At 47.5% G+C, this 24,321-nt stretch overlaps 1 protein-coding gene across 2 annotated transcripts in view; it reads left to right on the forward strand.

Moving 5' to 3' along the window:
* Window positions 1-24,321, forward strand: part of MIA2 (MIA SH3 domain ER export factor 2) — a 92,998-nt gene that overhangs the window by 37,474 nt on the left and 31,203 nt on the right. For both annotated transcript variants that reach the window (XM_068254750.1, XM_068254751.1), the window contains exons 8-16: window positions 1,387-1,518; window positions 5,720-5,741; window positions 6,044-6,132; window positions 7,548-7,619; window positions 11,810-11,920; window positions 12,943-13,014; window positions 16,294-16,398; window positions 19,426-19,548; window positions 22,037-22,160. In XM_068254750.1, the coding sequence (XP_068110851.1) occupies window positions 1,387-1,518; window positions 5,720-5,741; window positions 6,044-6,132; window positions 7,548-7,619; window positions 11,810-11,920; window positions 12,943-13,014; window positions 16,294-16,398; window positions 19,426-19,548; window positions 22,037-22,160 (850 nt within the window). The remainder of the gene's footprint in view (window positions 1-1,386; window positions 1,519-5,719; window positions 5,742-6,043; window positions 6,133-7,547; window positions 7,620-11,809; window positions 11,921-12,942; window positions 13,015-16,293; window positions 16,399-19,425; window positions 19,549-22,036; window positions 22,161-24,321) is intronic.

Consider the following 24,321-nt stretch of genomic DNA (forward strand, 5'->3'; position numbering starts at 1 on the left):
GTTCTGCTGCACCTACCATAGCAGTCAGCAGATCACCGAAGGGAGGCATTGCCATTGGTACTCCTCTTTAGATTTTTACCTGAAACGATAAACATTTGCCCCTGGCTATGAAAATCTAGTGCTAGTACATAGCTTGATAGCTGATCAACAGGGGATGGTCTGTGAGATGCTAATATTTCTGATTTACATTCTGACATTTATCACTGGTGGCGACCTCTTTAATTCTGCCAGGTAATCTGTACGGAATGTTCGTTACTGAGAGTTCTATGTACAGCGGGAGATACTGGTTGCTTGGCAGTTAGAAAAAAACGTTATTTCCCACAATGCAATGAGGTTCACAGACAGCAATCTGTCAGGACCAAGGTCATGACATCACACTGTGGGAGGGGTTTCACCACAATATCAGTCATACAGAGCAGGGAAAAGGAATAGATTTCTCATGGGAAAGGGGGCAACAGATACTGATTTGGATGAAGTTCAATTCTTGGTTACGGTTTCTCTTTAATCCCAGAAGAAGAATTATTAGAAGCACATGACCAGTTTGATCAGGTGATTGATTTGTAAGTCTCTGGTTGGTTGGTTATGATCACGTGACTGGTTTAATATTTCGCATTCTCCTAACTGGCTCCCCAAATGATCCTCAGGTTAAAGAATATCCGCTGTTACTGCAGTAAAATGTCTGTATGCACGCTATACAAAAGTCGGTGCTCTCAAGCGAGCATCAGCAGTCAAAAAACATTAGTAGTTAAAACGACTTTCTTCACATTCCAAAAGATTGTGTGCGAGTGACATTCGAGCTCGCTCTGGATTGATGTTGTTTGAACGATTTGTACACGCCAGCCGACTGCCCGATATCTGCCCAATAGTCATCTGATTGATCTGCCAGTTGGATTCGGCGAAGACAACGAGCAGCGCAATGATACCTTATGTAAAGGAAGTTTACGTTTAAAGTGACCCTGAGGTGAGAGGTGATACGGAGGCTGCCATATTTATTTCCTTTTAAACAATACCAGTTGCCTGGCTACCGTGCTGATCTATTTGGCTGCAGTAGTGTCTGAATCACACCAGAAACAGGCATGCAGCTAATCTTGTCAGATCTGACAATAATGTCAGAAACCCCTGATCTGCTGTATGCTTGTGCAGGGTTTATGGCTAAAAGTATTAGAGGCAGAGGATCAGCAGGACAGCCGGGCAACTGGTATTGCTTATAAGGAAATAAATATGGCAGCCTCCATATACCTCTCACCTCAGGTTCCTTTTGAGTCATGTATTGTGTACATGGCATTACTTTTTTGTAAGTGAGTAGTGCACGTTGTGGCGTTTTCTTTCCCCCTCTGACCCCAGGAACTGACTCTCCATGACGTGACCTCTTTGTTCTTCTTGCAGGTCGTGTCTTTGTTGCCGGAGGACCTCCAGCCCGGGCCGGACTTCCACGGCTGTTCCTGGGAGGTGCTGGCTGTGACCGCGCTGGTGGGAGTTATCACTGTCTTGGCCTTCACCTGCAGGACTGTGCGATGTGTGAGTATGGGCGTTACCTTCACTGAGAAGCCTGTCGCTTATTATGACAGTCCAGTCACTCATCTACAAATATATCAGCCCTGGCTGCTAATACAAATTATGAGTGATATGGAGGATGCCCTATTTGTTTCCTTTTAAACAATACCAGTTGCCTGGCTGTCCTGCTGATCTCTTTGGCTGCAGTGGTGTCTGAATCACACACCTGAAACAAGTATGCAGTTAATCCATTCATAAACACCTGATCTGCTGCATGCTTGTTCAGGGGCTGTGGCTAAAAGTATTAGAGGCAGAGGATCAGCAGGACAGCCGGGCAGGCGATGTGGCAAGACACAGAACATTTATATTACGCTTTTCTCCTGGTGGACTCAAAGGGCCAGAGCTGCAGCCACTTAAGGCACACTCCATGGGCGACCAGGACTCTAGGGGAGCCTTGCCATGAGACTCCTTGCTGTTTACATACTGGTTTGAGCTGCAATTCGGACCCTGGTCAAAAGCACAAATCCCACATCAAAGGCAACAGCATTACCAATAAACTATCCAGGTGACCCTATGTGTATTGTTTAAAGAGGAACTCCAGTGAAAATAATGTAATAAAAAAAGTGCTTCATTTTTACAATAATTATGTATAAATGTTTTAGTCAGTGTTTGCTCATTGTAAAATCTTTCCTCTCCCCGACTTACATTCTGACATTTATTACATGGTGACATTGTTACTGTGGGCAGGTTATGTAGCTGCTGGTAGCTGTTTTGGCTGTTACAGACAGCTGTAAACAGCTAATTCCTGTCTGTGAACATTGTTACATTGTGGCAGTTTGCCCAGAGTACTGCGGTACGCAGAGCTTCTTGTGGGAGGGGTTTCAGCACAATATCAGCCATACAGCGCCCCCTGATGGTCTGTTTGTGAAATGCAATAGATTTGTCATGTAAAAGGGGGTATCAGCTACTGATTGGGATAAAGTTAAATTCTTGGTCGGAGTTTCTCTTTAAAAGGAAACAAATATGGCAGCTTCCATATCCCTCTCACTTCTGGGGTACTTTCAAGTGGACCTGAACTCTTGCACAGGACAGAAGATAAACCTAGAGAAATGCACCCTGTGTGTATTTAGATCAGCAAAAACTCGGTATACAGAGGCGCCAGAGTAGAGTAAAACGTTTCAAAAACCATTTAAAAGCAGAGGGGGATGTTAGGGTGGACTCGCCTCCCTCTTACAAAAAAAGAAAACTCACTTGAGTCTCAATAAAACAGAATTGTCAAATAATTTATTCAACTCCACAAATGCAACGCGTTTCGCGTTCCTCAGGCAAAAATGGGAGCACAACTCAGTGGGTCAAGCAATAGGTTTGAGCGCCTCTGTGACAGATGGTTTTGCCATGAAGGGTTTTGCCAGATACAGGTGAGAATAGAGTAGATTGAATTGCATAGAGAAGGGATAACACTCAAATCCGAGTCTGTAGATGAGTTGCTCTGACAGGCCTCATTCACACCTAAAATCGAAAACGCAAGCATTTTGCGTCTTTGTGCGCTTTTTTTTCCCCCTACCGGCGCTCCACTGCGCTCTGCGTTTCTGGTAAAAGTGCTTTTCCAGATTGGTTTTGTAATTCACTCCCTGACGCAAGTCAGGAAGTGAACTCTTTGATCCGGAAAAGAATAACTGCAATGTATTTATTCTTAAAACCGCGAACGCAATCGATGCACAAAGTGTTTTGCGTTTTTCCTATACCTTCCAATAAGGAAAATCACCTCAAAAATGGTACAGGCAGCACTTTGCTGAGCAGATCGGAAAATCGCCTAGGCTTGAAAAAAGAGAAAAAAAACGCCCTGAGGCCCTATTCACACTAGAGCGTTTTGCTGCGATTTCGGCAAAACGCTAACGCTTTTGAAAGCGCTAGTGTAATGAAACCCTATGGGCCCGTTCTTACTTGAGAGATTTGCGCTAATCGCCACAAATAGCCCAAAAACGCTGAACGCAAACGCGTAGCCTGCACCATTTTCAGGCGATTTCCCGGTGATCGCGTTTCAGTGCTATAGAAGTGCTAAACGCGATCTCAGAAATTCGCCCCAAGTGTGAATGGCGTAAATTGCCAAAAACTGCCAGAGCAAAACGCTAGCAAAAGCGCTAGCGTTTTGTAAGTGTGAATGGGGCCTTAGTGTGAGTGAGCCCTAACAGAGTCTACAGGAGCAGGAATTGGGGGCAGGCAGTGGGAAGAGGGTAACTCATACAACATTTCAGGGTGTGTTGAAAATGCGTAATAAGGATATTGGATTTGAGCGTGGCCACATGGAAAGTAATACAAGCTTATTCCTGTGATTGCAGATACAGGCTGTACAGTAAACTGCTGACAAAGTAAATCAGCCACTTATTTAATCCTAAAGAACATTCTGCACCTCACAAGGGCTGTTTAGAAAGACGTGGTGATCCAATAAGGGAACAGCAGCTTCCAAAATCTCGTTACTTTATAAACGTTCTGGTCAGTGGTCAACCCTAAAGCAAGACTGCATCACAGCACATCAGTGGAAACCGGAAACCCTGTATAGACGTGATAAAACTGACCGGCCGTTTCTATATTTAGGGAACAGGCGATCTACCCTCTGATAAATATGCCTCATACGGAATTCTTAATAAAAACCATAGCTTTTATTTTTAAAGGGAACCTTAACTGAGAGGGATATGGATGTTTCCTTTTAAACAATACCAGTTGCCCGGCAGTCCTGCTGATCTCTTTGGCTGAATCTTACACCTGACACAAGCATGCAGCTAATCCAGTCTGACTTGCAGATCAGGGGCTGTGGCTAAAAGTATTAGGGTGCGTTTCCACTAGTGCGGTGGGAAATCGCTGCGGATTCTCCGCGGACGAATTCGCATGCAGGAGCGAAATCGCATGCGGTTGTATGCAAATTTTACCGCAAATTCGCATACGATTTCGCCTGGATGACGCTGTGTGCGAATTTAACCATGTCAGTGCCTGTGTGCTTTTTCATTGATTCCATGCGAAATCATATGCGAATTCGCATGAAAATTTGCATGAAAAAACACCACGCGAATTCCCAATTAAATACATTGTATGCGAATCGCATGCGTGTGTGCGGTGTCCGAATTCGGATGGCTCTGCTGAGCAGATTTTACCTGCACAAGAAAACGCTCCGTGGACACAGGCTCATTCACTTTTATTGGTTATGCGAATTTGCATACGGGGAACGCATGCGAATTCGCGTTAGTGGAAACGCACCCTTAGAGACACAGGATCAGCAGGGGAGTCGGGCAACTGGTATTATTTCAAAAGGAAAAATCCATATCCTTCACCGTTTAGGTTCCCTTTAAAGCGGACCTGAACTCAGAACTTCCTCTCTGCTCTAAAATATAAGCAACAGCATAATAACCTTTTAAAGAAAAACATTTCTTTGTCACAGCTGATATAAATTCAGCAATATATCTGCAGTGTGTCTACTTCCTGCTTTCATGGAAGCAGTTCATATGGTAAACATCCTGTGTATACAAACTAGCTGCTCTGCCGAGGAAGCCAGCTAGCACAACTGAGAGATGTAATTATGGTGGTGATTAGTTACAGATGAGGGGGAATTAGACAGGCTAAACTCTCTAAATACATACAGGGTGCATTTCTCTATGTTTTCCTTCTGCCCTGTGCAAGAGTTCAGGTCCAATTTGAAGGAGAGCAAATGTTGTAACCTCCCAAGCTGGGGCTTCCTCCGCCCCCCTGTAGGCCGTGGTCTCACTCGCTGTCCTCCTGGCTGGGGCTTCCTCCAGCCCCCTGTAGGTTGCGCTCTTGCTCATTGTCCTCCTGGAAGCTCCTATCTCCCCCAGTGGAGTCCAGCCTAGTTGCACGCGGCCGCTGATTGCGCTCCCATATCTGAGCGAGTTCTGTGCAAGCGCAGTTAGTCTTGGGATCTGTGCATGTGCAGAACACTCCCGGCAGCTGCAGTGCGATCGGGATACATGTGTGATGCTGGGGCCACACTGGCAGAACGGAGCAGCAAGAGAGGAGGGCGATTGAACAGACAGACTACAGGGGGCCGGAGGAAGTCCTAGGTGAGTATAAATCCTTATACTTCATTTATCTCAGGCATGCCATGTGTGACACTTTACATGTGCTCTATTTATCTTCTGCAGGAGGGAAGCCAATGTAAAAAGTTCAAACTGTCCATACGCTTTGTTTACATTTTTTTTTCTGTTTCGTATTCCAGGTGAAAAGCAGAGGTTATGCTGGTAAGTGTTTTGTGTGTGTGTGTGTGTGTGTGTGTGTGTGTGTGTGTGTGTGTGTGTGTGTGTGTGTGTGTGTGTGTGTGTGTGTGTGTGTGTGTGTGTGTGTGTGTGTGGTGTGTGTATATATACAGTGTGTGTGTGGTGTGTGTGACATCACTTCCTCCATCTCGCTGTACAGGAAGACAGTCTGTTGTATTCTGGTGTGTGTGTGTGTGATCACTTCCTCCATCTCGCTGTACATGGATTATCTGATGTACAGGAAGACAGTCTGATGTATGTATTCTGTTATCTGCCTGTTTTTTTAGGCCGAGAGAAGAAGTTGGGGGAGAAGTTTTCTGAAGTTCTGAACAGTAAAAGTGAAGTCTTAGAAAAGCTGAGCGCTGTCCAGAAGCAGGTATACGAGAAATGGAAACATAACCCATGATGCTCTATAGTGAGATATTCAGAGATCATTAGGCAGGGATGACCCTTTAGTGTCTCCAGCCGGATATGCTTGAAAGATCTTAGTCGAAAGCGCATGATTGCATGCACGGCAGTAACGGCATTTGGTATTGCGGCAAACGCTATAGATGCCTCCTGCCTGGCCGCCCAAGTGGGAATTCACCTTTGAACTTCCCTGCAGTAAGAGCTCGTTCACATCGTACGCGCTTCAGTGCGGATTTGGAAGCGCGTTCGCATCATATGCGCTATGATGCGCTTGCGTACTGCTGCATGCATTCTGCCCGCTAGCGCAGAGCTAACCCACTCACTGTACTGAATGGGATCAGCGACGCAGAAGGCGTGCGATCGTATGCGTTGCTTTCCGAATGCATCGCCAATCGCAAGGGAAGGAGAACTGGCTACTCCAATCCACCTGAAGTGAGGTGACAGTAAAAGGTGTATGTGACGGCCGTGTCCGTACAGATAGCAAGAGGGGTCCAGTGTGCATGGACCATCAATGTGAGTTCTGGTTTTATTTCTGTGATTGTGAATTTTAATAAATGTATACTCTGTTTGGGCAACTAAAGGTCTTATTGTGGTTTGTGCCCTGGTGGTGGCTACATCTGTTCTTGAGCACTGGGTACTGCAGGTTGCAAAGAGAGTGAGACTGACTGCACTGAGGATCATACTATATTTAGCATCTGTGTTCTACTGTGGATCGGAATTCCTCTGTCTGTGACTACAGCGTTTTTCATTGTATTGCGCTCATATCGCTATTTTCTTTCCGATCGCACCGCCATCTGCGCTAGTTAGATGTGAACGAGGCCTAAAACCTTATCTCAAGCTGTCTCTCACTGTTTCTTGGCTGTTTAAGGACTTCAGTAAACAGCACTGTAGCTGACCAAGCTTGGTCAGAGAGCTCAGAGAAGCTCTTTTGCATAGATCACTGAAAATAGAAATATGAGACTCTTTCCTTTGCTACTAATGTTCTATTTCTTAGCTGCACTACATATACAAATCATTATATAAGTTTATTTTTGCTTTAATAGTAGGTTAAAATTCTATTTTAAAATGCTAAACAAGTTTGGCTTTATATATGGGCAGCCGCACCAGGTCATTAGATACGCAGGTTATACGTTAGGCCTGATTCTGATGAGCTGTGCTTCCTTGCATATAGCATTTGTGGCTTGCCCTTTAGCCTGGAGGAGGGGAGAGCCTGATTGTTTTTAGGGCTCTCCCTGCCTTTGGGCTACAGGGCATAATAATAGATGTAATAATAGATTTTGCAGAAGTTCAGCCGTGCTGTCATTGTGATAATAGTACGTTTCAGCGGGTTTACTGTCTGGCGTTTGTCACCCCACAAGCATGTCGCTGTTCTTCCTCCCTCAGTATGAAGAGGTCCAGCAGACGCTGCAGCAATCCGGCCACCAGAAGCTACAGGAAGACGTCGCTGAGCAGAAGGTGAGAAAGAGGAAGTCAGCGTTGTCACAAGAAGTGTTTCCCCAGAGCCGTTGTAGAGCGAGGGGGAAGAAGTTCCTGAGAGCCGGTGTAGAGGGAAGAGAGAAGGAGACGTTCTGTTTTACTAAGTAAAAAACGCACACATAAGAATCGGCGCTATATATCGACCACCTGCAGGATGAAACCAATTGTAAATTACTATTCATTAAAGGGAAGGTCTAAGCAAAATAAAAGAGTTTCACTTACCTGGGGCTTCTACCAGCCTCATGCAGCCATCCTGTGCCCTCGTAGTCACTCACTGCTGCTCCAGTCCCCCGCAGCCAGCTAGTTCTGCTTCTACCAGCCCCATGCAGCCATCCTGTGCCCTCGTAGTCACTCACTGCTGCTCCAGTCCACCGCAGCCAGCTAGTTCTGCTTCTCCCAGCCCCATGCAGCCATCCTGTGCCCTCGTAGTCACTCACTGCTGCTCCAGTCCTCCGCTGGCAGCTTGCCGACCTCGGAGGTCGGCAGCCCGCATTACGTACATTTTTACGCATTCCCGCTAGTGCAGGAACATTAACACATACATTTTTACGCATTAAACCAGTAACGCGTAAAAATGTATGTGTTATTGTTCCTGCACTAGCGGGAATGCGTAAAAATGTACGCAATGCGGCCCGCCGACCTCCGAGGTCGGCAAGCTGCCAGTGGGGGACTGGAGCAGCAGTGAGTGACTACGAGGGCACAGGATGGCTGCATGGGGCTGGTAGAAGCAGAACTAGCTGGTGGTGGGGGACTGGAGCAGCAGTGAGTGACTACGAGGGCACAGGATGGCTGCATGGGGCTGGTAGAAGCAGAACTAGCTGGCGGTGGGGGACTGGAGCAGCAGTGAGTGACTGCGAGGGCACAGGATGGCTGCATGGGGCTGGTAGAAGCAGAACTAGCTGGCGGTGGGGGACTGGAGCAGCAGTGAGTGGCTACGAGGGCACAGGATGGCTGCATGGGGCTGGTAGAAGCAGAACTAGCTGGCGGTGGGGGACTGGAGCAGAAGTGAGTGACTGCGAGGGCACAGGATGGCTGCATGGGGCTGGTAGAAGCAGAACTAGCTGGCGGTGGGGGACTGGAGCAGCAGTGAGTGGCTACGAGGGCACAGGATGGCTGCATGGGGCTGGTAGAAGCAGAACTAGCTGGCGGAGGGGGACTGGAGCAGCAGTGAGTGGCTACGAGGGCACAGGATGGCTGCATGGGGCTGGTAGAAGCCCCAGGTAAGTGAAACTCCATTTTTTTATTTTGCTTGAACCTTCCCTTTAAACAAAAACATATGTAACACATATCGTGGCCCAATGTCCATTAACCCCCTTTGGTGGTCTGATTATTTCCGGATTTTAGGGTCTATAAGCGGTACAATTTTTAGCATGCTTTTAGACCCTAAAGCCTGGAAAAAAATCACAACGCAGAGAGATCTACAGCAGCCCAGCACTCATTCGCCTCCCTGGGATCCAGGGCTCCAGTTCTCCCTCCCTCCTCTGGGTGGCACTGTAACCCTATAGTGAGTGCCAGCTTTCGTCATGACGACAGACAGCGACCTCACCAGTGGGAAGCAGAGCCTCGGAGGAGAGGAAGAGGAATAGCCGCGGATGTCTGGATCCTCCGGGAGGTGAGTTAATAGGCCTACTGCGCACATTGCTCTGCATGGTCCTCTGGCGGCTACTACGAGTTCCGTTCTGGATAACCGCTCTTAGCTTGTTTTCTCCACCCTGAGATGAACTTGTGATAACCGCTAAGGAGATTAATGGAACAGATCGGGCTGGTCAGTATACGTTCAGATGGGACTGCGGATAGTCAGGTGAAGCAAAACTAAAAAACAAAACGTGCCTCTATAGTGTATTATGTTTATTAAATTTGCACTGCGCACAATGCGCTCTCGGTGAAGGTATGTAGGTTGTTCATGCCAAACAGCAGAAATGTCCTGGCAGAGTAGCCGTGGCCAGTGGCAAGACTCCACTCGATCGCTCGACAAACTGCGCGCTCCCCCTGGCAGGTCACTTTTTACTCCACCCACCCAGAGCCACGCCCTATGTCACTACGCGTTTCAGGGACCCTCCCTCTTACAAACTAACCTCCATTATACTGGGAATACACAATGAGTTTTTAACCTCCTTGCCGGTTATCCCGAGCTCAGCTCGGGGTAACCTGTGCAGGAGGATTTCTCAGGCCCTGCTGGGCCGATTTGCATAATTTTTTTTTCTTCCCTGCACGCGGCTAGCACTTTGCTACCTGCGTGTGGTACGCGATATCCGCCGATTCGCCGCTACCCGCCGCGCCGCTTACCGCCCCCCCCCCCCAGACCCCTGCGCAGCCTGGCTAATCAGTGCCAGGCAGTGCTTAGGGGTGAATCGGATTCCCTCTGACGTCCCGATGTCCTTGACATCGGTGACGTCATCCCGCCCCGTCGCCGTGGAATTGGACATGATTTGAACAAAAAAAATAAATAAAAGTGCTGCGCTGCCTCCTTGCCTGCGGGAATTGGACCGGCAAGGAGGTTAAGGCAGATTTGCTGGCTGATCAATTTTTCCGATAGTTTTTCTGATCTATTTCCTTTCACTTCTATGAGAAAAACGATTGAAATCCATTCTGACCTGTTGGAACTTTTTTATTGAGCCAACTACCTGCCAAAAAAAACTCCTGGTGTATTCCCAGCATTACACATTATCAGTGTTTCTCAACATTATATTGGTATGTACCCCTTTTAAAACCCTGTACTCATCAAGTACCCCCTAGCATAGTAAACATTATCACAAGTGCCACTAGTACATAATTGGTTCTAAAACATTTCCAAGCATTTACTGTGCTTTTAATTAGCTGAAACAATAATTTGGTGTTTAAATAAGATTTATCATTTTCTAAAACTCTAAATTTGTTATTCTTTGTTAAGTAAACCAAGCCCAAGTACTCCCTGAAACCATCAGAAGTACCCCCTGAGGCATGCGTACCACAATGAGAACCTAGGATCTAACCCACGAGCGACATTAGCAGCAGTGGTTCATTCTGATTGGTGATCAATCATTTGCAAACAACTATATTTAAAGGGAACCTTAACTGTGAAGTGCACATTGAAATAAAAGGTTTCTCATTCTACTCGCAGTTTCAGTTTCTCTTCCCCGTTCCGCGTTGGTGGCAAAGTTTCGTTTTCATGACGTCATTGATATGGCGGCGAACAGGAGAGATGACTTCCGGGGCAGCGTGCAGCCCATGATGCCTTCCTGTAACAATGCACTCCCGCACTGTCATGCAGGCAGAGCGACTCGAGCGGGCATAGTGCGCACAAAGTGATCGCACGAGAAGCTGAGGGGAGTGCTCTCACGTGAGCATATTGGATGCTGACAAGTGTGGATCAAGCAGATTCATGCGCACGGGAAAAACAGTGCGCAAGTTGTCATACTGCGCAGGCGCTAAATAGAGACAGGCGCTATGACCATGCGAGGGAGATATTGGATGGAGAAAACTACTTCCGGGCCGAGCTGACTGCGACTGGTCAGTCGGCTGAAACTATCGGGGCGCACTACAGGGCTCAGAGGCACAATTAAAAACCGCAGACAGTGCGGTAAGTGTCTGCTGTACTTGCTACATAGAATGCAAAAGGTGTTTTTTAAAGATGTCAGTTAAGGTTCCCTTTAAAGAGACTCTGTAACAAATTGTTTATCTTTATTTCTTCTATGCTATAAGTTCCTATGCCTTTTCTAATGTGGTCTGGCTTACTGCAGCTTTTCCTAATTGCACAGTAGCTGTGTTATCTCTGTTATATGATCTAATCTTCTCTCTATAGTCGGCACAGTCAGGCTGAGGCAGTCAGACTGGAATGTGCAGGGCTGCTTGTGATTAGCTAGAAGCTGTACACACCCCCTGCAGGCTCTGTGTGACTAACACACTCTGCTTAGCTGAGCCTATTAGAAGCTGGTTAGTTTGTTTGTAAACACTGCCTAAAACTGGCAATTACAAGCCAGGTTTGCAGCAGAGAATGGCAGAAACAGCACAGAGGGGACCAGGAGCACATAATGAATAGAATGGTATGCTTTTTATTGTAAGAATTTCAGAGTACAGATTCTCTTTAAATACTCGCCTATGCGATGGTTCCTTGTACCGTTCTGTTCTAGGCATGTATCAGCAATTTGCTTTTTAATGAAAGATTTTCTTTTGTGTCTTGATAATGCAAGGTGTTACAAGAGAGTCTGCAAACATCTAACAAAGAGCTGGAGGAAAACGTCGCCAGACTAGAGAAGGATCTGGAAGAGGAGAAACAGCGCGGAGCAGAGATGGACAGTACGGTAAGATGCTTTGTGTCCCTTCACTAGAGGCCAGCGACATCACTGAGGATGCAGCCTATCCCTTCACTACAGACCAGTGACATCAATGAGAATGCAGCCTATCCATTCATTAGAGACCAGTGACATCACTGAGAATGCAGCCTATCCATTCACTACAGACCAGTGACATCACTGAGAATGCAGCCTGTCTATTCACTAGAGACCAGTGACATCACTGAGAATGCAGCCTATCCATTCACTAGAAACTAGTGAATCACTGAGAATGCAGCCTATCCATTCACTAGAGACCAGTGACATCACTGATAATACAGCCTATCCAGTCACTAGAGACCAGTGACATCACTGAGAATGCAGCCTATCCATTCACTAGAAACTAGTGAATCACTGAGAATGCAGCCTATCCATTCACTAGAGACTGGTGACATCACTGAGAATGCAGCCTATCCATTCACTAGAGACTGGTGACATCACTGAGAATGCAGCCTATCCATTCACTAGAGACCAGTGACATCACTGATAATACAGCCTATCCAGTCACTAGAGACCAGTGACATCACTGAGAATGCAGCCTATCCATTCACTAGAGACCAGTGACATCACTGAGAATGCAGCCTATCCAATCACTAGAGACCAGTGACATCACTGAGAATGCAGCCTATCCATTCACTAGAGACCAGTGACATCACTGAGAATGCAGCCTATCCATTCACTAGAGACCAGTGACATCACTGAGAATGCAGCCTATCCATTCACTAGAGACCAGTGACATCACTGAGAATGCAGCCTATCCATTCACTAGAGGCCAGTGACATCACTGAGAATGCAGCCTATCCATTCACTAGAGACCAGTGATATCATTTTGTAATGTTTCTCTATTCCCAGGTACCTTGTGACTGCGATGAGGTTCATTTGATGTGACTGGACTCTTAGTTGGAGGCTGTTTGTCTGTTTAGTTTATTCCTTTGTATGATGGGTCTGTTATGACAGATGATGAAGTATTTTTTTTTTTTTATATTTTTCAGCTTTCTGAGCTGAATGAGAAGATCCGAGCTCTGGAAGAGAATATTAAAAAAGACAAATCTCTAAAAGAGGAGGTGAGTCTGCCTACAAATGGGAGACAATTCATTGTATGAAAACTTCCCATACTGTACCAAACATTGGGACATTAGACAAGGGGTTTCATGTGGACTGGAACTCTCGCACAGGACAGAGGGAAAACTGAGAGAAAGGTTTCCTATATGTACAGAGCATTTAGCCTTTCTGATTCCCTCTCTTCTTTCACTAATCACAAGTGTAATTTGATCTCTCAGCTGTGTCAATTGGCTGCCTCCACAGAGCAGCTAATTTGTAAACACAGGATGTTAACCCTATGTCTGCTTCCATGAAAGCAGGAAGTAGAAACACTGCAGATTTATTGCAGGATTTGTATCGGCTGTAAGAGAGAAATATTTTTCTTTAAAGTGGATCCGAGATAAACTTTTACTCATTGCGTAAATGTGTTACTTTCATATAGTTTATAGGGCATTCCTCAAGCCAAATACTTTTTTTGTTTTGTTTTAACCACTTGCCGACCAGGGGTGATTTGCCTGATCTGTGCTGCGTGTGCTCTCCAGCCTGCAGCACAGATCAGTATTATGCCAGGGCGATCAGACTCCCCCCAAACCCCCCCCCCCCCCCCCACCCCCCCCACCCCCCCTTTTTTCCCCACTAAGGGAGATGTCCTGCCGGGGGGGTCTGATCGCCGCCGGCCATCTGCGTTTTGCGGGGGGGGGGCTCCTCAAAGCCCCCCTCCGCAGCCATTTCCGCCCTCTGCCTCCTTACCTCCCTCTCTCCGTACTGCGCAGGACGGAGTTCCGTCCTGCGCATTGAAGGATAGGCTTCCGCCTATCAGATGCCGGCGATCCCCGGCCAATCAGAGGCCGGGGATCGCCGATCTGCCCTACGGCGCTGCTGCCCAGCAGCGCCGTATGATGTAAACAGCGGGGATTTCTTCCCCGCGTGTTTACATTTTGCCGGCGAGCCGCGATCGGCGGCTCTCCGGCTGTTCACGGAGACACCCTCCGTGAACTGACATGGAAAGGCCGCTCCATGGTAACCCGCAGACGACCAGTTTACACTGATCGGCGTTAGCTGGTCGTCAAGAGGTTAATACTCTAATTCCCTATAAACTAAACAAGCCTCGTCCACAGCTTTTCACAGTGCCTTGGGTTATGGGAGCTCAGTCTTGGCAGGAGGAGGAGGAGGAGGTTACTAGCCATTGATTGCAGAGGGGAGGAGGGAGGAGGAGAGGGGACAGAATTTACACACAGGGAAGCTGATAGCATCTCCAGCCCTCAGCCTGTGACAATGTGACAAACAGAACATGGCTGCCCTCATTGTATCACAGGAAGAAACAATCATATTCTGTTGAAGCTGTTTGTAGCTAGATTTGCTGTGTAAACTATCTAAACTTTAGATAAGATATATAGACAAGTTACTTGTTATAGTTAGTTTTTCATCTCGGATCCGCTTTAAAGTGAACCTAAAGCCAAACAAAAAAAATGAGATGAACTCACCTGGGGTTTCCCTCAGCCACCTGCAGTCGATCGGTGCCCTCGCAACTCCGCTCCGATGCCTCTGCACCCGCCGGCGAACACTTCCGGTTTGGCCGTCACTGGCCGACAGGCATGGGAACGCGAGTGATTGTTCGCGTTCCCAGCCTGTATATCGCCCCCTATGCTGCTATTGCAGCCTCCTGCGATCGGCTGCAGGGGGCTGAGGGAAGCCCCAGGTGAGTTCATCTCATTTTTTTTGTTTGGCTTTAGGTTCACTTTAAAGGTTATTTTGCTGTTGGTTATAGTTGGGCGTCGGGATCGATGCATTGGTGAGCGATCCGGAGAGCTGGATTACCTTTTCCAAGAGCCAGCTAAGACTATTGTTCTCCTGGCTCCTCCCACTTCACTGTGTGATGCACTATTTTCCCTCCGCCCCCTCCATAGCAACGGTACTCTACAGCCAACTAACGCTCGAGGGCTCAAGTCCTGATCCTTACGGGTGACAGTAATTGTGTGTGACCGCATTTATTAGTGGATATTTTCTGATGTTCTTGAATGACGATTGTAGAGCTGATTGAAAGGCGGAGCACAGAATGTGGAGACCAGGGACCTGGTGAAAGGGGGTGGGGCTTCGGTGAATGGCAGAGGACTGTGGAGTCGGAGCAGTTATGGGTACCTGGAGTTGGAGGTTTCATAAACTGAGGAGTCGGAGTCAGATGATTTTTGTAGCCCTGGAATGGGAATCCTTCCTATAGAAGGCATTATAGCCGTTCTTTCTGCATGGGTGAAGGTGGCCATACACCAATAGATGGCTCAGATAAAATCTGTCCAGAGAAGGACTGAATCTTTCAACACACTGTATACAGATTTTCAGTAGTAGATTTCAGCATGAATTTATTGAAAGCCTCTGGAGCCGGGCCCCCCGGGTTTCCCCATGTATGTCCCTCCGGCCCTACCACCTTCCAACCCCCCCCCCCACCCCCCCCCCCCCCACCCCCCCCCCGCGCTCCTAAGGCTTTGCAGAGTTTCGGCAATGGAGCTTACACTTGCCTGACCGCCGGCGCATGTCTTCTCTCCATCGCTACCTGGGGCGCTCCTTGCTGTCTCTTCTCTCTATCGCCTGTGTCCCGTGATAAACACTTGAGACAGAGCTATAGACACTAGAGGCCGGCGTGTACAGGGTCACGTAACGTATGCCCCACCGGCCTCTTGTGTCTGTCATGGGCCACAAGAGACGGGGAGCAGCAAGGCTGGAGAGAAGACATGCCCGGTGGACAGGTAAGTGTAAGCTCTGCTACCAACACTTTGCACGCCGGTCGTCACGAACGCAGCTCCCGACCCGCCGCCGATCGAGCAGCATCATCTTCTGTCCAGTGCCATTGACTCATTCGATCAATTTTGATCCAAAAAGGATCAATTGAGCATCGTTTGTGGCATCAATTTCTAGGAAATTCGATCAGAGTTATTGAATCTGCCAGATATCGACAGGAAAAATGGTGAAGTGCGTGGGCCAAATTTACTTTTTTTACTTGGAGTTTTATTGTAACTACTGCTCTTCTTAAAAAAAATAAAATAAAAAACCCTTTACGTCCGAATGTCTATACAAAGTGGCGCATACAGATCAGGTGTGCATTCGTCCTCCTGCCTTCAGTCCCGTTTAGGAAATGAGTTACAGATAGTAAAAAATCCTCCATCTGGTTTGGTTTTTCTGAATTCAGGTATTGAAGAGATGAGCTGTGATTGCAATGTGTGTGTGGGCTGTATTTGCATGTCTTCTGCTGTATTCCCCGGTTTCAGAGCCGTTACTTTGCTGTCACATGACCTCTCTCCTCTGCGCAGATCCGCACAACACAGAAAGTGTTTGAAATCAACAAAGGACGGCTGGAGTCGTCAGTGCAGGACGCAGAGGAGGAGCAAGACCGCCTCCAGGAGAGCATCAAGCAGGTAAGTCCTCCGGGGGGAGGTAGAGGGGAGATCTTCAGGAACCCGAATGCAATCTCTGCTGGCCTTTCTCATTATCAGGCCCAGGATGCTTTGCAAAGTGTTTGGAGGTGGAGGGTTGGGAAGAGGGGTGGAGCATATATGGAAATGTCTTGTTACTGTTGCTGCTGGTGAAGGAGGCCGAGGGCTGGGAGAAGGGGCGGAGCATATATGTAATGTCTTGTTACTGTTGCAGCTGGTGAAGGAGGCGGAGGGATGGGAGGGGCGGGGCATATATGTAAATGTCTTCCTACTATTGCAGCTGGTGAAGGAGGCAGAGGGATGGGAGGAGGGGCGGAGCATATATGTAAATGTCTTGTTACTGTTGCAGCTGGTGAAGGAGGCGGAGGGATGAGAGGAGCGGCTGAGCATATATGTAAATGTCTTGTTGCAGCTGGTGAAGGAGGCAGAGGGATGGGAGGAGGGGCGGAGCATATATGTAAATGTCTTCCTACTATTGCAGCTGGTGAAGGAGGCAGAGGGATGGGAGGAGGGGCGGAGCATATATGTAAATATCTTGCTACTGTTGCAGCTGGTGAAGGAGGCGGAGGAATGGGAGGAGCGGCTGAGCATATATGTAAATGTCTTGTTGCAGCTGGTGAAGGAGGCGGAGGGATGGGGAGGGGCGGAGCATATATGTAAATGTCTTGTTACTGTTGAAGCTGGTGAAGGAGGCAGAGGGATGGGGAGGGGCGGAGCATATATGTAAATGTCTTGTTACTGTTGCAGCTGGTGAAGGAGGCGGAGGGTTGGGAAGAGGGGCGGAGCATATATGTAAATGTCTTGTTACTGTTGCAGCTGGTGAAGGAGGCGGAGGGATGGGAGGAGGGGCGGAGCATATATGTAAATGTCTTGTTACTGTTGCAGCTGGTGAAGGAGGCGGAGGGATGGGAGGAGCGGCTGAGCATATATGTAAATGTCTTGTTACTGTTGTAGCTGGTGAAGAAGGCAGAGGGATGGGAGGAGGGTGGAGCATATATGTAAATGTCTTGTTACTGTTGCAGCTGGTGAAGGAGGCGGATGGATGGGAGGAGGGGTGGAGCATATATGTAAATGTCTTGTTACTGTTGATGCTGGTGAAGGAGGCGGAGGGATGGGAGGAGGGGCGGAGCATATATGTAAATGTCTTGTTACTGTTGCTGCTGGTGAAGGAGGCGGAGGGATGGGGAGCGGCTGAGCATATATGTAAATGTCTTGTTACTGTTGTAGCTGGTGAAGGAGGCGGAGGGATGGGAGGAGCGGCTGAGCATATATGTAAATGTCTTGTTACTGTTGAAGCTGGTGAAGGAGGCGGAGGGATGGGAGGAGCGGCTGAGCATATATGTAAATGTCTTGTTACTGTTGAAGCTGGTGAAGGAGGCAGAGGGATGGGAGGAGGGGCGGAGCATATATGTAAATGTCTTGTTGCTGTTGCAGCTGGTGGAGGGATGGGGAGGGGCGGAGCATATATGTAATGTCTTGCTACTGTTGCAGCTGGTGAAGGAGGCAGAGGGATGGGAGGAGGGGCGGAGCATATATGTAAATGTCTTGTTACTGTTGCAGCTGGTGAAGGAGGCGGAGGGATGGGAGGAGGGGCGGAGCATATATGTAAATGTCTTGCTACTGTTGCAGCTGGTGAAGGAGGCAGAGGGATGGGAGGAGGGGCGGAGCATTTATGTAAATGTCTTGTTACTGTTGCAGCTGGTGAAGAAGGCGGAGGGATGGGAGGGGTGGAGCATATATGTAAATGTCTTGTTGCTGTTGCAGCTGGTGAAGGAGGTGGAGGGATGGGGAGGGGCGGAGCATATATGTAATGTCTTGTTACTGTTGTAGCTGGTGAAGGAGGCGGAGGTATGTGGAGGGGCGGAGCATATATGTAAATGTCTTGTTACTGTTGTAGCTGGTGAAGGAGGCGGAGGGCTGGGAGGAGCGGCTGAGCATATATGTAAATGTCTTGTTGCTGTTGTAGCTGGTGAAGGAGGCGGAGGGATGGGAGGAGGGGCGGAGCATATATGTAAATGTCTTGTTGCAGCTGGTGAAGGAGGCAGAGGGATGGGAGGAGGGGCGGAGCATATATGTAAATGTCTTGTTACTGTTGCAGCTGGTGGAGGGATGGGGAGGGGCGGAGCATATATGTAATGTCTTGTTACTGTTGAAGCTGGTGAAGGAGGCAGAGGGATGGGAGGAGGGGCGGAGCATATATGTAAATGTCTTGTTGCTGTTGCAGCTGGTGGAGGGATGGGGAGGGGCGGAGCATATATGTAAATGTCTTGTTACTGTTGCAGCTGGTGGAGGGATGGGGAGGGGCGGAGCATATATGTAATGTCTTGTTACTGTTGAAGCTGGTGAAGGAGGCAGAGGGATGGGAGGAGGGGCGGAGCATATATGTAAATGTCTTGTTGCTGTTGCAGCTGGTGGAGGGATGGGGAGGGGCGGAGCATATATGTAATGTCTTGTTACTGTTGCAGCTGGTGAAGGAGGCGGAGGGCTTGGAGGAGGGGCGGAGCATATATGTAAATGTCTTGTTACTGTTGCAGCTGGTGAAGGAGGCGGAGGGATGGGTGGAGCGGCTGAGCATATATGTAAATGTCTTGTTGCAGCTGGTGAAGGAGGCAGAGGGATGGGAGGAGGGGCGGAGCATATATGTAAATGTCTTGTTACTGTTGCAGCTGGTGAAGGAGGCGGAGGGATGGGAGGAGCGGCTGAGCATATATGTAAATGTCTTCCTACTGTTGCAGCTGGTGAAGGAGGCGGAGGGATGGGAGGAGGGGCGGAGCATATATGTAAATGTCTTGCTACTGTTGCAGCTGGTGAAGGAGGCGGAGGGATGGGGAGGGGCAGAGCATATATGTAAATGTATTGTTACTGTTGCAGCTGGTAAAGGAGGCAGAGGGATGGGAGGAGGGGCGGAGCATATATGTAAATGTCTTGTTACTGTTGCAGCTGGTGAAGGAGGCGGAGGGATGGGAGGAGGGGCGGAGCATATATGTAAATGTCTTGTTACTGTTGCAGCTGGTGAAGGAGGCGGAGGGATGGGAGGAGCGGCTGAGCGAGCTGTCAGAGAACTCCCGCATGCTGAACTCATCAGTGCAGGTGATGCAGGAAGACATGAACAACAAACAGAGCCAAGTCAAGGTGAGGATTACATAGCTATTGGTGCTTTGCCTCTAATACTTTTAGCCACAGCCCCTGAACAAGCATGCATCAGATCAGGTGCTCTGACTGAAGTCAGACTGGATTAGCTGCATGCTTGTTTCAGGTGTGTGATTCAGACACTACTGCAGCCAAAGAGACCAGCAGGACTGCCAGGCAACTGGTATTGTTTCAAAGGAAATCAATATGGCGGCCTCCATATCCTTCTTACCTCAGGTTCACTTTAACCTCTTGAGGACCTCAGGCTTACACCCCCCTACTGACCATACAATTTTATTTTATTTTTTTTTTACTATGCAGCACTGTGCAGCTTTCATTATTGCACAGCCATACAACTTGGCACCCAAATGTATCTCGCTTCCTTTTCTTAAACTTAAAAAAAAAAAAAAAAGTAAAAATACACCTTTATTTCCAAATGCTATATTGTCACCATACTTTGTACTCGGGACATAATTATAATCTTGTGATAACCAGGACAAATAGGCAGATACAATGTGTGGGTTTATGTACAATAGCAGTGTTTATATTAAAACTATGGGGGATGAAATTGGAGAAATAGTGTTTTTTAATTGTTTCCTTGTTTTTCACTTTTACAATGTAAAATAAAATAATGACTGAATACAAATATCAACCCCAAAAAGCCCAATTGGTGGTGAAAAAAGCAAGATATAGATCATGTCATTGTGATTAATAGTGATTAAGCTATTAGCAAATGAAAGCGATGAGCACTGAAAGGTTAAAATCGCTCTTGTCTGTTAGGGTAACAATGCCTTGGGGTGAAGTGGTTAAATTAACCACTTCAGCACCACAGGGTTTTTTGCTTAAAAACCAGAGCAATTTTCACATTTCAGCGCTCCTCCCATTCATTCACCAATAACTTTATTGCTACTCATCAGATGTAAATGATCTATATCTTGTTTTTTATGCCACAAATTATGCTTTGTGAGGGTGATATTTGCTTTTAGTAATTATGCTATTATCTGTGCATTTTAAAGGGAAAAATGAGAAAAAAGAAAAAATACACTATTTCTCCATTTCCGTGCACTATAGTTTTCAAATAAACAATGTTACCATAGGTAAAACCCACACATTGTATTTGCTAATTTGTCCTGGTTATCTCAACATTTAAATAATGTTCCTAGTACAATGTATGGCGATAATATATTAGTTTCTGGTTTGTGTTTTTTGTTTTCTCATTGTACTCTATCAGTCATTAATAGCCCTTATCTTCATGATTAACAGTAATACACTCTCATGGCATACATATTTTAAAAGCGAAGTCCCTAGGGTAACTATGTATTCTCTTTTCAATGCTGTCACTTTTGTTTTTTTTTAAAAGTATTTATTTAGGAGTATAGAGTACATGAAAATAACAGTTTTATTGCTTTTCATTCAGTTTTCCGGTAAAAAAAAATCACATGACTTAGCCCTCAGTTGTCAAACACCACAAAATCTATTCTCTCACTTGTCACGGTTAAAATGATACCCTATATACATAATCAGATAGCTTATTGGGCATACAGCACACTGTTTACCACAAGTACGCCTATCTACTCCCCTGAGCTTCAAGTAAAGTTTTGTGGGGAGTAGATAAGCGTAGCAAGGGAGGTGAAGTGGTTAATAAAAAAAAAAAAAATTTGCAGCAGCAATTGGATCCCACAAACAGAATGCTCTGTTGGTGGAATCAGATTGCTTCTGCAATCTGTTTGTATAAAAAAAAAAAAAGATTGCAGAAGCAATCTGATCCCACCAACAGAGCATTCTGTTTGTGGGATCCAATTGCTGCTGCAAATTTTTTTTTTTTTTTTTTTTTTTTTTACAATAGACTATTTTTTTTCTAATTTTCTCCCTCCCCCTGAGATCCCACCATGTTAAATGCCTCTCATGGGCATCATCCTATAAGATAAATATTTACCTACCACGATCTGACGCAGTAGCGGCTTCCTGATCGGCTTAATTTCCACCTGAGCCCCATCGGAAAGCTGCTGCTGCACCTGCGTGTCGTCACAACGCCAGCTGAGTCACGTGGAACGGGTGCTTGCGGTGCCGACGGACACCGGAGAAGGTCAGGAGTAGCGCTGGCAGAGAGGTGAGACTTGAAAACACTGGGCACGGGGGCCATTTTACATTTGGGGGCCACGGTCTGTCGGTCGCCATGATATAAAGCGCCATTACTGCTGCTCACCGCACCAAGCACTTGCCATTGAGATTTTTCCACCATTTCCGATCGATCCAATCTACCGAGCGATTATTCGGCCAAGTTGTGGCAAAGGTTTTCTTATCGAATCAGGTCGATTGGGCCGCAATATTAAGGAATGAATGGTCACCCTTACCATTCTGTAACCCACATTTTTATCTGCCTCTAACATTTCGCTAATCTCCCAGAATGCCTTTGTGTTGTGGTTTTATCCTGGCTGTACGTTTCATATCGTATTTCTGAGCCTGATCCCTTGTCGTTCCTTTTCTGCAGTCTCTGATAGACAGCTTGCTGAAGATGAAGGACTGGAGCTCGGAGGTGGAGGATGTCAACAATGAGGAGGAGGATGACGTTCTCTCCACCATCAAGTGGGATTTTGAGAACGGGGAACCCTTAGGTATGCAATGCTCCAGCAGATCCTGTCCGAACCAATCTGTAAAATTGTGTGCACATGTAAGAGGTTTGTACCAGAGAAAAATCGCACTGTAAATGACTTGTTTCCTATGTTACCGTCACTTACTGTAATCAGTAAAAATGTGACAAGCTGTCTTCTCCTAGATTCTCAGCATTTCCTTGTTTACAAAAGCATTCTCTGGAGAGAACCTGTACAAAGACGCTGTCTGGCCTCCCTGCTATTCTCATGGTTGGACTGTGCCACTGCTGTCCGGGGGTGCTTTTGTAAATAAACAGCAAAATTCATGAGAATGCCCCATTAAGAGTTGGTCTTGTCCAAACCATGTTAGAGCTTTCATTGTAAGTGACAAGGACATAGGAAAAGTACAGTGCATTTACTTTGGGACAAATGTACATCTTTTACAGTATGTTTGTGTACAGGTGTATTTTAAATCTTACATTTTTTCCCAATAGGGATCCTTTGAAACACAATTTTAGGCAATCATAGTATTTTACCCTTCAGATACGACCCCACCCTCCATTTGAGACTACGCCATGTATGTATGTATATATGTACATACAGTGTTTCCCCGAAAATAAGACATCCCCTGGAAATGAGCCCTAGCTGAACTTGTGCGCACGCTCGAAAAATAAGCCCTACCCCGAAAGTAAGCCCTAGCGACAGTTACTGTAGAGAAAAAGTGGTGACTTGTGTTATTACCGTAATGTATCCTGTCCTCTACTCTGTCTTCCCTGTCCCCCATGTCCTCCTGGTGTCTTCTGCTGTCCCCCTGTGTCCATCCTCATTGCCGCTGTCCCCGCTTCCTGTGATGTCCCCCAGCTCCATGCCTGTGTCCCTAGTTCAGCTTCAGGCAACTTCTGTTTCTATTGGAGCCGATTGAGACCGTGACTCCATCATTGGGCCAATCTCTTCACTCACTGCTACTAAGCGAGTGCAGCGATTGGCCCAATAACAGAGCCGTGGTCCCGCCCACAAGACCATTGGCTCCAATACAGTACAAGCTCCAGCAGAGCACAGTGCACAGGAAGAAGAGGCAGCCGGCCAGCGGGGACACAACGGTGCAGTGCTGAATGGGCCCCAGTCCTGTGATCCCAGCACACAGCCAGTTTATCAGCTATGCAGGGACAGGGCTGGTGCCTGATCAGTACATGGTGTTCATAGAAATAGGACATCCCTGAAAATAAGGCCTAGCACATCTTTTAGAGCAAAAATGTACATAAAACACTTTTATTTTCAGGGAAACACGGTGTGTATGTACGTGGAGCAGTGTGGTAGTATTAAATACATTCTCCCCTTTGCCCAGAGGAATGCTGCGCTTATTGAAATACACTGCAGCATGGAAGGCTTACTTTTTAAAGGGAACCTTAAAGGAATACTGTAGGGGGGTCGGAGGAAAATGAGTTGAACTTACCCGGGGCTTCTAACGGTCCCCCGCAGACATCCTTTGCCCGTGCAGCCACTCACCGATGCTCCGGCCCCGCCTCCAGTTCACTTCGGGAATTTCAGACTTTAAAGAGGAACTGTAACGACAAAACGTCCCCTGGGGCGTACTCACCTCGGGTGGGGGAAGCCTCCGGATCCTAATGAGGCTTCCCACGCCGTCCTGCGTCCCTCGGGGGTCTCGCTGCAGCCCTCCGTGCAGCGGTGACGTCAATATTTACCTTCCTGGCTCCTGCGCAGGCGCTCTGACTGCTGTTGGCTCCGAAGTAGGCGGAAATACCCGATCGCCGTCGGGTCTGCTCTACTGCGCAGGCGCAAGTTTCCGGAGCCTGCGCAGTAGAGCGGACCCGATGGAGATCGGGTATTTCCGTCTATTTCCGCGCCGAAAGCGGCCACAGTGCCCCCGCTGGAGCCAGCAAAGGTAAATATTGAATCTACAGTCGGGTCTGTCGCCGGCTGTTCGGAGGGCTGCAGCGAGACCCCCGTGGGACAGAGGACGGCGTGGGAAGCCTCATTAGGATCCGGATGCTTCCCCCACCCTAGGTGAGTACCCCCCAGGGGAGGTTTTTGTTGTTACAGAGTCTCTTTAAAGTCTGAAAACCATTGTGCCTGTGCGGCCATGTCCTCGCTCCTTTTCCGACTTTAAAGTCTGAAATTCCAGAAGTGAACCGGAGGCGGGGCCAGGCATCGGTGAGTGGCTGCG

Source organism: Hyperolius riggenbachi, chromosome 9 (assembly GCF_040937935.1).
Source record: "Hyperolius riggenbachi isolate aHypRig1 chromosome 9, aHypRig1.pri, whole genome shotgun sequence".
In the NCBI taxonomy this organism is placed as follows: Eukaryota; Metazoa; Chordata; class Amphibia; order Anura; family Hyperoliidae; genus Hyperolius; species Hyperolius riggenbachi.